At 55.5% G+C, this 12,466-nt stretch overlaps 1 protein-coding gene across 5 annotated transcripts in view; it reads left to right on the top strand.

The window, feature by feature from the left end:
• Positions 1–12,164, top strand: part of HIVEP3 (HIVEP zinc finger 3) — a 418,754-nt gene extending 406,590 nt beyond the window's left edge. For 4 of the 5 annotated variants that reach the window (XM_059689780.1, XM_059689782.1, XM_059689779.1 and 1 more), the window contains 2 exons: positions 6,491–7,386; positions 10,925–12,164. In XM_059689780.1, coding sequence (XP_059545763.1) covers positions 6,491–7,386; positions 10,925–11,731 — 1,703 coding nt within the window. In that variant the 3' untranslated portion in view covers positions 11,732–12,164. The remainder of the gene's footprint in view (positions 1–6,490; positions 7,387–10,924) is intronic. The other variant, XM_059689783.1, reaches the window with a different exon arrangement.
• Positions 12,165–12,466: the final 302 nt, after the last annotated feature.

Raw genomic sequence — 12,466 nt, 5'->3', positions numbered from 1 at the left:
CTCAGCAAGAGGCATTGTATCAGAACCAGTTTCTGAGGAGACATGGCAGCGGAGAAGGTGAATCTAAGGCAGTGGGTCAGGCGGGACCCTGCCCAGCCTCAGCAACCAAGGAGGAGGCCACAGGGGCTTCGGCAGGTGGACAGGCTGTGTGTGTGTGTGTGTGTGTGTGTGTGTGTGTGTGTGTGTGTGTGTTTCTGCTTTTGTTGCTTTTGTTTTTCTGATCTGGGGATGTGTTTGCAGTCTTACAAATGCATTAGATCATATTTTCTTTTGGGTGAAATATATCATCTTTATTGAATAGAACGCAATGAACGTAGGGCTGTTCCCCCAAAACGAGGAATGGGGTTATCATTACTTACCAAGAATGTATATCAGGCCATTTACAGTTGTCTCACTGAGTCCTCGTGACTAGTGGTGGAAACTTGTGTGGCCTATTTTAGGTTGAGGAAAGGAAAGCTCAGACAGGTAAAAGGCATGCCCAAGATCACAAATAAATGTTGGCTCTACACCAGCCCAATGCCTGATGGGCTGGGGGAGCCTGAGCCCTCCCTGGGTGGGAATCAAGAGGTTATGACTGGCACTACACCGGGGGTCAACTGCAGGACCCTGGGCTGGTCCCTGCCTCTCTCCCAACCTCATTTTCCCAGTGAGGCCAAAGGATGGCTGTGCCCACCTTATCTGAGGATGAAATCAATGCATTCCTTACGGAAATAATATCCGAGCACCAGCCCCGTTCCAGGCCCTCTTCTAGGTGCTGGAGGTTCTGCAGTGAATAGAGCATAGTTCCTGTCCTCACAAGCTTGCATCCTTGAAGAAGGAGGGGGGCTGGCAAGGAACATGTGTGTTGGGCAGGGCCAATGAGTATGAAGCAAAAACTGTTAAGTGAGGGGCTGGGAAGTGTGGGGAGGGGGCCTGTTAGGCTGGTGTGAAGCCATGCGGCGTCTGGGAAGGGCTCTCCCTGCAAAGGGATCAGCAGGTGCAGAGCCCCTGAGGACTAGAGTTGGGGGTGATGAGGTCAGAAAGAGCTGGGGTAGTGAAGGTCAAGGGACAGACTTGGCTATTCGGTGAGGTGAGGAAGTGATGTCCTCTGACTTTCTGTGACTGGCTGTGTGCAGGGGACGGCTGGTAGGGGGCGCGGCTGAGCACACGTAGGCTGGGACAGGGTGGGCTGGGTGGAGGTGGGGAGAGGTGGTGGGATTCCGCGTGCATTCTGCAGGTAAGTCAACAGATTTTGCTAACACGTTGGAGGTGAGAGGTGTGGGGGATTGGGGGAAAAGGAGCCAAGGGTGAGTCCGAGGTTTGTAACCTAAGACACTGGAAGGATGGAGTTGCTACTTCCCAAGATGAGGAAGATTCTGGGAGGAGCATGTCTGTTAGACACTGAGTGGCGATCAGCACACCTAGGAACCACTGCCTCCCGGTGGCTGGGCCAGCGCAGCTCCGACCCTGGTAGCGGCGAGGTTGAGCACCAGCGCCACCGCGTGGCCAAAGCCCGTGAGCGCACTTCATTCAGTGACCCGTAGCTCCCTGAGGGGCGCTAGGAGTGGGCCCCCAGGATAGGAGCATGCCATTGAGCCCTGCAGGAGCCCAGATGTGCGGGCCTGCCGAACCCTGCCCTGGGCAGAGGACCCTTGGCTTCCATCACCCTGCAACAGCTGTCCAGGGCAGGCCGCCAGCCTGCTCTGAGCCTCAGCCTCCTCTTGCTTAGAGAGGGTCTTAGGAGCTTCCCTGCTGGGGATCAGAGGACCCTGTCCGGACTCTCCCTCTGACCTCAGCTGGGAGGTGCTCGCAGAGCTGGCTGTCTGCTGAGGTCCTGGCTACCTGAGATAATCGCTGAGATTTATTAGGAACTTACTATGTGTTGTAAGCGTCATGTGGTGGCTTTAATTATTCTTACCCCCACTTTACAGATGAGAAAACTGAACACAGAGAGAAAGTGAATGATCCAACATCACACAGCAAGGAGGAGGGGGGGCTGAGATTCAAACCCAGACCATTTGCTGCTGCTCGATGCATAAAATCATTTTTGAACTGGCAGTATAATACGCAAGAGTCATAAACCTTAGTGCTGACTTGGCCACTACCCCTTGGGTGATCCTGGGAAGCCCCTCTTGCCCCCCTCTAGGCCTGTATTTCCCCATATGTAAATGAGGGGGAGGCCCTGCCCAGGAACTTCTGGGTCTGAAGCCTGCCTCCACTAAAGATTGGCCTGGGGCAAAACTTCGAAGGATATTTTGCATCCCCCTCCCTTCCATATTCCTGCTTCCTTCCACAGCCCCTCCCTTCCACATCCCTGCTCCCTTCACAGCTCCTCCCTTCCACATCCCTGCTTCCTTCACAGCTCCTCCCTTCCACATCCCTGCTTCCTTCACAGCTCCTCCCTTCCACATCCCTGCTCCCTTCCACAGCTCCTCCCTTCCACCTCCTTGCTTCCCTCTGTAGCCTCTCCCTTCCACATCCCTGCTCCCTTCACAGCTCCTCCCTTCCACATCCCTGCTTCCTTCACAGCTCCTCCCTTCCACATCCCTGCTCCCTTCACAGCTCCTCCCTTCCACATCCCTGCTTCCTTCACAGCTCCTCCCTTCCACATCCCTGCTTCCTTCACAGCTCCTCCCTTCCACATCCCTGCTTCCTTCACAGCTCCTCCCTTCCACATCCCTGCTCCCTTCCACAGCTCCTCCCTTCCACCTCCTTGCTTCCCTCTGTAGCCTCTCCCTTCCACATCCCTGCTCCCTTCACAGCCCCTCCCTTCCACATCCCTGCTTCCTTCACAGCCCCTCCCTTCCACATCCCTGCTTCCTTCACAGCCCCTCCCTTCCACATCCCTGCTCCCTTCACAGCCCCTCCCTTCCACATCCCTGCTCCCTTCACAGCCCCTCCCTTCCACATCCCTGCTCCTTTCACAGCTCCTCCCTTCCACATCCCTGCTCCCTTCACAGCCCCTCCCTTCCACATCCCTGCTCCCTTCACAGCTCCTCCCTTCCACATCCCTGCTTCCTTCACAGCCCCTCCCTTCCACATCCCTGCTTCCTTCCACAGCCCCTCCCTTCCACATCCCTGTTCCCTTCACAGCCCCTCCCTTCCACATCCCTGCTCCCTTCACAGCCCCTCCCTTCCACATCCCTGCTCCCTTCACAGCCCCTCCCTTCCACATCCCTGCTCCTTTCACAGCTCCTCCCTTCCACATCCCTGCTTCCTTCACAGCTTCTCCCTTCCACATCCCTGCTTCCTTCACAGCTCCTCCCTTCCACATCCCTGCTTCCTTCACAGCTCCTCCCTTCCACATCCCTGCTCCCTTCCACAGCTCCTCCCTTCCACCTCCTTGCTTCCCTCTGTAGCCTCTCCCTTCCACATCCCTGCTCCCTTCACAGCTCCTCCCTTCCACATCCCTGCTTCCTTCACAGCCCCTCCCTTCCACATCCCTGCTCCCTTCACAGCCCCTCCCTTCCACATCCCTGCTTCCTTCACAGCCCCTCCCTTCCACATCCCTGCTCCCTTCACAGCCCCTCCCTTCCACATCCCTGCTCCTTTCACAGCTCCTCCCTTCCACATCCCTGCTCCCTTCACAGCTCCTCCCTTCCACATCCCTGCTTCCTTCACAGCTCCTCCCTTCCACATCCCTGCTTCCTTCACAGCCCCTCCCTTCCACATCCCTGCTCCTTTCACAGCTCCTCCCTTCCACATCCCTGCTTCCTTCACAGCTCCTCCCTTCCACATCCCTGCTTCCTTCACAGCTCCTCCCTTCCACATCCCTGCTCCCTTCACAGCTCCTCCCTTCCACATCCCTGCTTCCTTCACAGCTCCTCCCTTCCACATCCCTGCTTCCTTCCACAGCTCCTCCCTTCCACCTCCTTGCTTCCCTCTGTAGCCTCTCCCTTCCACATCCCTGCTCCCTTCCATATCCCTGCTCCCTTCCACACCCCTTCCCTTCTATATCCAGGTTCCTCCCCTTCTCTCATCTTCAGCTCCCAGCTGCCAGGCGACCTAGTTCCTTGACTCCTGGGCCTGCCCTTCACCTGCCAGCCCCAGCCCCAGCCCCACCCCCTGGTCTTTTACCTACATCTTCCTGGATGCCACTGTCTTCCATTTCGTGCATCTTATTGCTGTGTATTAGCTATTTGGAAGCATGAATGCTGGGCATCTTGGCATGGCAGGGTTCAGAAGCCTGGCTGCACCGGTGGCCTGGGTCAGCTTGTGTGTCCAGTTCTCTTGGTCCGTAGTGGAATGGGTGCTGGTATGTCTGAGTGAGGTAGTGGGACTGGCAATGAGCCTGGAGATGGGTGAGCAGGACCCAAACCCTCAGGAGCCTGCCAGCTGGGCCAGATGTTAGTGGAGCTCTCCCTAGAGTCCTGATTGCTGCCCATGTCAGGGATGCCCAAATGAGACTGTGTCGTGTTAGAGGTGAATCAGCTGGTTCGGGCTGCCCGGCCAGAAGTCAGACCAGGAGGCTGATGTTTCAGAACTCCACTCTCCCCCACCCCCTCTGGGAGCAGCTCAGGTTTCTGCAAGGATAGCAGGTCCTCTGGACAGGAGCTGCTAGAATGCTCCCCCACCTGCACCCGGCTCTGCAGCCCGAGGCCAGTTTAGCCAACCCCACCCCACCCCCAACCCCCACCCCCACCCCGAGGCTGGGCCTGCACCTGCCCAATGGCACTGCACCACCAGCAGCAGCCCAGCCATGGTGGCAGGTGTGTGTTTAGACTAGTGGTTCCCAGCCTTTTTTTGGCCATGTCCCACCTAAGTATCTCTAAAATCCTGATGCTCCCTCTGTGACATAAAATTCTTTTTAGTCAAAAAGTGAACTCCTATTCATGTGGAGGAAGCCTAAAAGGCCATTAACTTGGTCTAAACAAGCTTCCAAAGAACATGGCATCCATGAGAGAGAAAAACAAAAGAACAAAAGGACAACTGAAATACTGAGGAAGAAATCACTAAGAAATTGTTAAAAATAATAATAATAGCCCTAACCGGTTTGGCTCAGTGGATAGAACATCAGCCTGCGGACTGAAGGGTCCCAGGTTCGATTCCAGTCAAGGGCATGTACCTGGGTTGCGGGCACATCCTCAGTAGGGGGTGTGCAGGAGGCAGCTGATCAATGTTTCTCTCTCATTGATGTTTCTAACTATCCCTCTCCCTTCCTCTCTGTAAAAAATCAATAAAATATATTTAAAAATAAAAATGATAATAGCCCTGACTAGTTTGGCTCAGTGGATAGAGCATCGGCCTGTGGACTGAAGGGTCCCAAGTTCGATTCTGGTCAAGGGCATGTACCTTGGTTGCAGGCACATCCTCAATGGGGAGTGTGCAGGAGGCAGCCGATCAATGTTTCTCTCTCATCGATGTTTCTAACTCTCTATCCCTCTCCCTTCCTCTCTGTAAAAAAATCAATAAAATATATTAAAATAATAATAATAATAATATGAAGTGATATGAAAAAATAGCAAATAAAGTTTCAAAACATATAATAGAGAATTGATATGCATAAATATATCACAATATATATTTATACACTGTATATGAGGCCCCTAGAACCATAAGAAATGCAAAATTTTCACTATTAATAATTCATTCTCGAATTGCCCCCCCCCCCTTGAAAATTTAAGTGGTTCCACATTGGGCTCCATGCTGCTGGACTGGGCAGCATGGCTGCTGTGTCCCAGAATCATCGATTTCTTCTTAACTGTATTAAGAGGGACCATAATTATTTGAGTCCTCACTATGTGTTAGGTGGTGTGTTTACTGTCAAACCCTCTGAGGTGCCCTAGTTGGTTTGGGTCAGTGGATAGAGCATCTGCCTGCGGACTGAGGGATCCCAGGTTCTGTTCCGGTCAAGGGCATGCACCGGGGTTGCAGGCTTGATCCCTAGTAGGGGGCATGCAGGAGGCAGTCAATCAATGATTCTCATCATTGATGTTTCTTTTTCTCCCTCTCCCTTCCTCTCTGAAATCAATAAAAACATAAATAAATAAATAAATAAATAAATAAATAAACCCCGTGAGGTGAGACTATCACACTCATTTGACAAAAGGGGAGACTGAGGCACGGCAAGGTGACTTAACTTGCTCATAGTGGAGCCTTTGAAATACTAATGAAGAAATCAAAACAACAAAAAGAGGGCTGTCGCATTTGCTGTGGTTCAGCCCCAGCCCTACTATGTACCTCACTTGGGCAAGTTACTTAATCTCCCTTACCTCGGTCTCCTCATCTGTAACATGAAGATGAGCACAGTGCTGACCTCACAGGATTATTGGGAACTAAATGAATTAGTGCACATGAAGCCCTTAGAACTGGACCTGGCACAAGGTAGATACGAGGTAATTTTGTTCATTGATTATTTACAAAGTGTGCCCGTGTTTGTCAAGTCCTCATCGTCTCAGTGACCTTATGCCATTGCCATGACTCTCAGGCTCAGTTTTCTGACGAGGACGCTGGGGCTCAGAGAGGCCCAGCTGTGACCAGCTGTGACCGGGTCTCCTGTGTTCACCCGCAGGAACCAGTGACGACCCGCTCCAGGACTCGGAAGGGCGAGAGGGCTCAGAGGCCGTGGCGGAGCACCAGTTTTCAGACCTGGAGGACTCAGACTCAGACTCAGACCTGGATGAAGACGAGGATGAGGATGAGGATGAGAGCCAGGATGAGCCGTCAGGACCATCCCCGGAGGCACCCCTGCCCTGCCCGCCGGCCACGCTGCCAGCAGACTCCTCACCCATTCAGGGCCCACAGCCCCCAGATGCCACCTCTGGCAACCAGACCACGTGGGGCGGCTCAGGCTCAGAAGCAGGCAGTTGCTCCAGGTCCAGCCAAAGCATCCTGTGCCTCCCTCGGCTGGGGCCAGCCCTTCCGGGCCCCGTGGAGAAGGACACCAGCTCAGCCCTGAGCTCCAAGGCCTTGTCCCCGAGAAGGCCGTGGTCCCCCAGCAAGGAAGCAGGCAGCCGCTCACCACTTGCCCACAAACACCCACTAACCAAAAGCGACTCTCCCCAGCGACATTCACCTGCCCGAGAGCCACAGGCCTCGGCCCTGCGCCCGCCTGGCTCCCAGATCGGCCCTCTCCCTTGTGGGTCTCCAAGACTTGAGCTGTCTCCTCTCACCCTCCGCCCCCTGGGAAGGGAACTGCCCCCCCGAGTGCATCTGCCCCCCGAACAAGAGGGTGCCAAAGACCCAGGAACCCCCAGAGACTCGCCCACCAGGAGCCGGTCACCAAGCCAGGCCGAGTCACCACCACGGTCAGTGCTGCCAGGGAAGTGGGCCTTGGCTGGGCCGAACAGCCCCTCAGCGGCTGAGTGCGGCCCAAGCTCGGGGCTGGCCCCGTGGGCTCTCTACAGGCCCGCGCCTCTACCTCACAAGCCTCTCGGCAGAAGCCCCGCGCCCTGCGCCTCCACATGGGTGAGTTCCTGCCCCGAGTGGCTGGGCCGCTCCTCCTTGATGGGTGGGGGCTGCAAGTTCGCGCCTCCCTGAGGCACCAGCCCTAGAGCTAAATAGCTCTGCCAGCTCCATGGTCACCGGTAACTTAGCAAACGTTTGTGGGGCACCTTCTGTGCCGGGCCCCGTGCGGTGCCTGAAGCCAGTGATGAAGCCTCAGAAACAGCAGAGCACAGGCTTTGGAACTGGCCTTGTGCCATTTTCCTCCCGCCCTCCCCATCCCCATCGCCGTGTTCTTTGAGCAGATGGCAGAGCTTAACCAAAGTCATCACATCTCCAGCATCACTGTCACCAGCACCTCAGATATCACAGCCAGCACCAGCCCTGTCTCACCCTCAGCACCGTCACTGACACCATCGCCCACCGTCTCAGCATCATTACATTGCAGCACACCATTACCACGTCAGCCTGGTCAGTGTTTCACATCATCGTCAGCACATTCACCACTGTTGTCACCACCATCCATCTCTGCCACCACCATCACCATCCTACACCATCACTGCCACCACCATCACCATCCTACACCGTCACTGTTACCACCATCACCATCCTACCCCACCATCACCATCCTACCCCACCATCACCATCCTACCCCACCATCACCATCCTACACCATCACTGTTACCACCATCACCATCCTACCCCACCATCACCATCCTACACTGTCACTGCCACCACCATCACCATCCTACACCGTCACTGTTACCACCATCACCATCCTACCCCACCATCACCATCCTACACCATCACTGTTACCACCATCACCATCCTACCCCACCATCACCATCCTACACCATCACTGTTACCACCATCACCATCCTACCCCACCATCACCATCCTACACTGTCACTGCCACCACCATCACCACCCTACACCATCACTGTTACCACCATCACCATCCTACCCCACCATCACCATCCTACACTGTCACTGCCACCACCATCACCACCCTACACCATCACTGTTACCACCATCACCATCCTACCCCACCATCACCATCCTACACCGTCACTGTTACCACCATCACCATCCTACCCCACCATCACCATCCTACCCCACCATCACCATCCTACACCGTCACTGTTACCACCATCACCATCCTACCCCACCATCACCATCCTACACCAATCCTGCCACCACCATCACCAACCTACCCCACCATCACCATCCTACACCAATCCTGCCACCACCATCACCATCCTACCCCACCATCACCACCCTACACCATCACTGTTACCACCATCACCAACCTACCCCACCATCACCATCCTACACCAATCCTGCCACCACCATCACCATCCTACCCCACCATCACCACCCTACACCATCACTGTTACCACCATCACCATCCTACCCCACCATCACCATCCTACACTGTCACTGCCACCACCATCACCATCCTACACCGTCACTGTTACCACCATCACCATCCTACCCCACCATCACCATCCTACACCATCACTGTTACCACCATCACCATCCTACCCCACCATCACCATCCTACACCATCACTGTTACCACCATCACCATCCTACCCCACCATCACCATCCTACACTGTCACTGCCACCACCATCACCACCCTACACCATCACTGTTACCACCATCACCATCCTACCCCACCATCACCATCCTACACTGTCACTGCCACCACCATCACCACCCTACACCATCACTGTTACCACCATCACCATCCTACCCCACCATCACCATCCTACACCGTCACTGTTACCACCATCACCATCCTACCCCACCATCACCATCCTACCCCACCATCACCATCCTACACCGTCACTGTTACCACCATCACCATCCTACCCCACCATCACCATCCTACACCAATCCTGCCACCACCATCACCAACCTACCCCACCATCACCATCCTACACCAATCCTGCCACCACCATCACCATCCTACCCCACCATCACCACCCTACACCATCACTGTTACCACCATCACCAACCTACCCCACCATCACCATCCTACACCAATCCTGCCACCACCATCACCATCCTACCCCACCATCACCACCCTACACCATCACTGTTACCACCATCACCATCCTACCCCACCATCACCATCCTACACCGTCACTGTTACCACCATCACCATCCTACCTCACCATCACCATCCTACCCCACCATCACCATCCTACACCATCACTGTTACCACCATCACCATCCTACCCCACCATCACCATCCTACACCGTCACTGTTACCACCATCACCATCCTACCCCACCATCACCATCCTACCCCACCACCTCCATCCTACACCAATCCTGCCACCACCATCACCATCCTACCCCACCATCACCATCCTACACCATCACTGTTACCACCATCACCAACCTACCCCACCATCACCATCCTACACTGTCACTGCCACCACCATCACCACCCTACACCATCACTGTTACCACCATCACCATCCTACCCCACCATCACCATCCTACACCATCACTGTTACCACCATCACCATCCTACCCCACCATCACCATCCTACACCATCACTGTCACCACATTATTATCCTACACCGTCACTGTCATCACCTCACCATCCTACACCATCACTATCACTACATCACCATCCTACACCATCACTGTCACCACATCACTATCTTACACTGTCACTATCACCAAATCACCATCCTACACCATCACTATCACCATCCTACACCGTCACTGTCACATCACCATCCTACACCGTCACTGTCACATCACCATCCTACACTATTACTATCACCACATCACCATCCTACACTATTACTATCACCACATCACCATCCTACACCGTCACTGTCACATCACCATCCTACACCGTCACTGTCACATCACCATCCTACACTATTACTATCACCACATCACCATCGTACACCGTCACTGTCACCAATGCTGCCGTGATCCCCAGCACTGACAACACCTTCCTTGTTAACCTGCCTTTACCTTCCAGCATCTTTTCTGTCACGATATTGTCATGACCCAACACCACCCTCCACCACCAGCAGCATCAACACCATCCCTCAGAGATTCCCGCTTCTGGAGGAACATAATGTCGGAGTTTCTCTTGGTTTTTAATTTTGGGGTCATGTTAAAATTCCTGGTGGTGGGTGAAGGTCAAGAGCCTAAAGTGGGAACTCCTGTCCAGGGTAAAGTTGGGTTAAGACCATTTTAGGAGCAGGAGGTTCAGCAGAACCAAGCGCAAGGGCCAAGCACATGAGGTCAGTAGCACCCCATTTCAAGCACCCATTTCCCCTGCAGACAAGCATGCTGGCCGGAGGCATGACGGGCGAGGGCCTGAGCGTCTCCTGGTCAGTGTATGTCTGGGGACAGACTGAGGGCCCAGTGCAGGCCATGTCGTGGGCAGGGCTGGAACGGTTCAGGCCCCAGCTCAGCGGGGGCTGCTCTGTGATCTCAGGCATGCCCCCTCCTCTTCTAGGCCTTGGAGGGTCCATGTGCCTAGCGTGTAACCTGGCCTTACCTTGTTCTGTTTTCTCCCCCTAGCAGAAGGCTGAGTCCCGAAGTCCCTCCTGCTCACCTGGCCCTGCTCATCCGGTCTCCTACCGACCCTTCTCTGCCCGCCACGACTTCCGCAGCCACATGCCGGCCCGGACAGAGAACATCTTCAGCCACCTCCCTCTGCACTCACAGCACTTGGCCCGCGCCCCGTGCCCCCTGATTCCCATCGGTGGGATCCAGATGGTGCAGGCCCGGCCCGGGGCCCACCCCACCCTGCTGCCAGGGCCCACCAAGGCCTGGGTCAGTGGCTTCTCCTGGGGTGGCAGCGACCTGACAGGAGCCCGGGAGGCCCAGGAGCGAGGCCGCTGGAGTCCTACTGAGAGCTCCTCAGCCTCCGTGTCCCCTGTGGCTAAGGTCTCCAAGTTCACACTGTCCTCGGAGCTGGAGGGCAGGGACTGCCCCAAGGAGACGGAGAGGACGAGCGGAGGCCTGGGCAGACCTCCAGACTGGGAGTCCCGCGTGGCTGTGTCTGCAGAGTCCGCGCCCACGCACAGCCCCCACACCCCACCCGAGGCCTCGCCCCGGCCCCCCCAGGGCCGCCGGGCAGAGTCCTGGAGCCCCCGCGTGGAATCACCGCACACGCTGGCCAACCCCCCGGCCTCTGCCCCTTCGCCACAGGACTGCAGCGGCTCCGTGGGCAGCCTGGCCGAGGCCTCCACCCACTTCCCAGCCCGGAGGCGGAACCTCTCTGGGGAACCCAGGACCGGTCAGGGCTCCCCGGAGCCCTCAGGAAGAGGGGGCCCCGGGGCACCTCTGCACCAGCCGGCGGACAGGGGTCCTCTGAGCACTTAGCCTCTCTCCGACGGCTTCAGCATCTGGCCTCCGGTTGGGCAACAGACGCTTCCAGCAGCTTCCTCGAATCATCTTGCTCACCTGGGTCCCTCCCCGATCTGTCCGTGTGTCCAAGCAGCTCCCGCTCAGCCCCCATCGGTTGTATCTTCCCACGTATGCAGTGACCTGTGCCTTTTCTATTCCTTTTGTTGCTTGAAAAGAAACAAAACATACACACACATAAAAAAAACAACACACGGAGTTTGAGGCTGTGGATATTTTGTGCTTTTTTGAGAAAGGGGGGATGGGTGGGACCTCACCCACCGCCGATGGGGTCAGCAGCCACCCCCAAGGCTGGCAAGAGGCAGCCATTTGCTGAGGTAAAGGGGATGCACTGAAGGAGGGGAAAAAACTTTAAAAAATATATAATTAAATGTAAAAGCAAGCACTCCTATGTACAGATGTGTATATCCGATTTATTCCACTTTACCCTACCCCAGCCAGTGGCCCCAGGCAGGGGGGCACAGACACGGGAAGGGAGACCCCAAGCAGCGTCCACGGCCAAGCCCAGAAAACACCCACTTTCCTGTCCTAGGATTTCAACACAAAATAATCGCAGGCAGAAGGTAGGAAGGAGCTGGCTGGTTCCCCCAGGGCTCCCGGATGCCCATGTGGTCTGACCAGGGGACCACCCCCGCCCCCAGGCCCTGGGCTGGAAAGGAGCTCCGTCCATCCATTCCTGGCCCCCAGCACCTG

This window comes from Myotis daubentonii, chromosome 3 (assembly GCF_963259705.1).
Source record: "Myotis daubentonii chromosome 3, mMyoDau2.1, whole genome shotgun sequence".
NCBI lineage: Eukaryota > Metazoa > Chordata > Mammalia > Chiroptera > Vespertilionidae > Myotis > Myotis daubentonii.
This window is presented reverse-complemented; position numbering and strand designations above follow the sequence as displayed.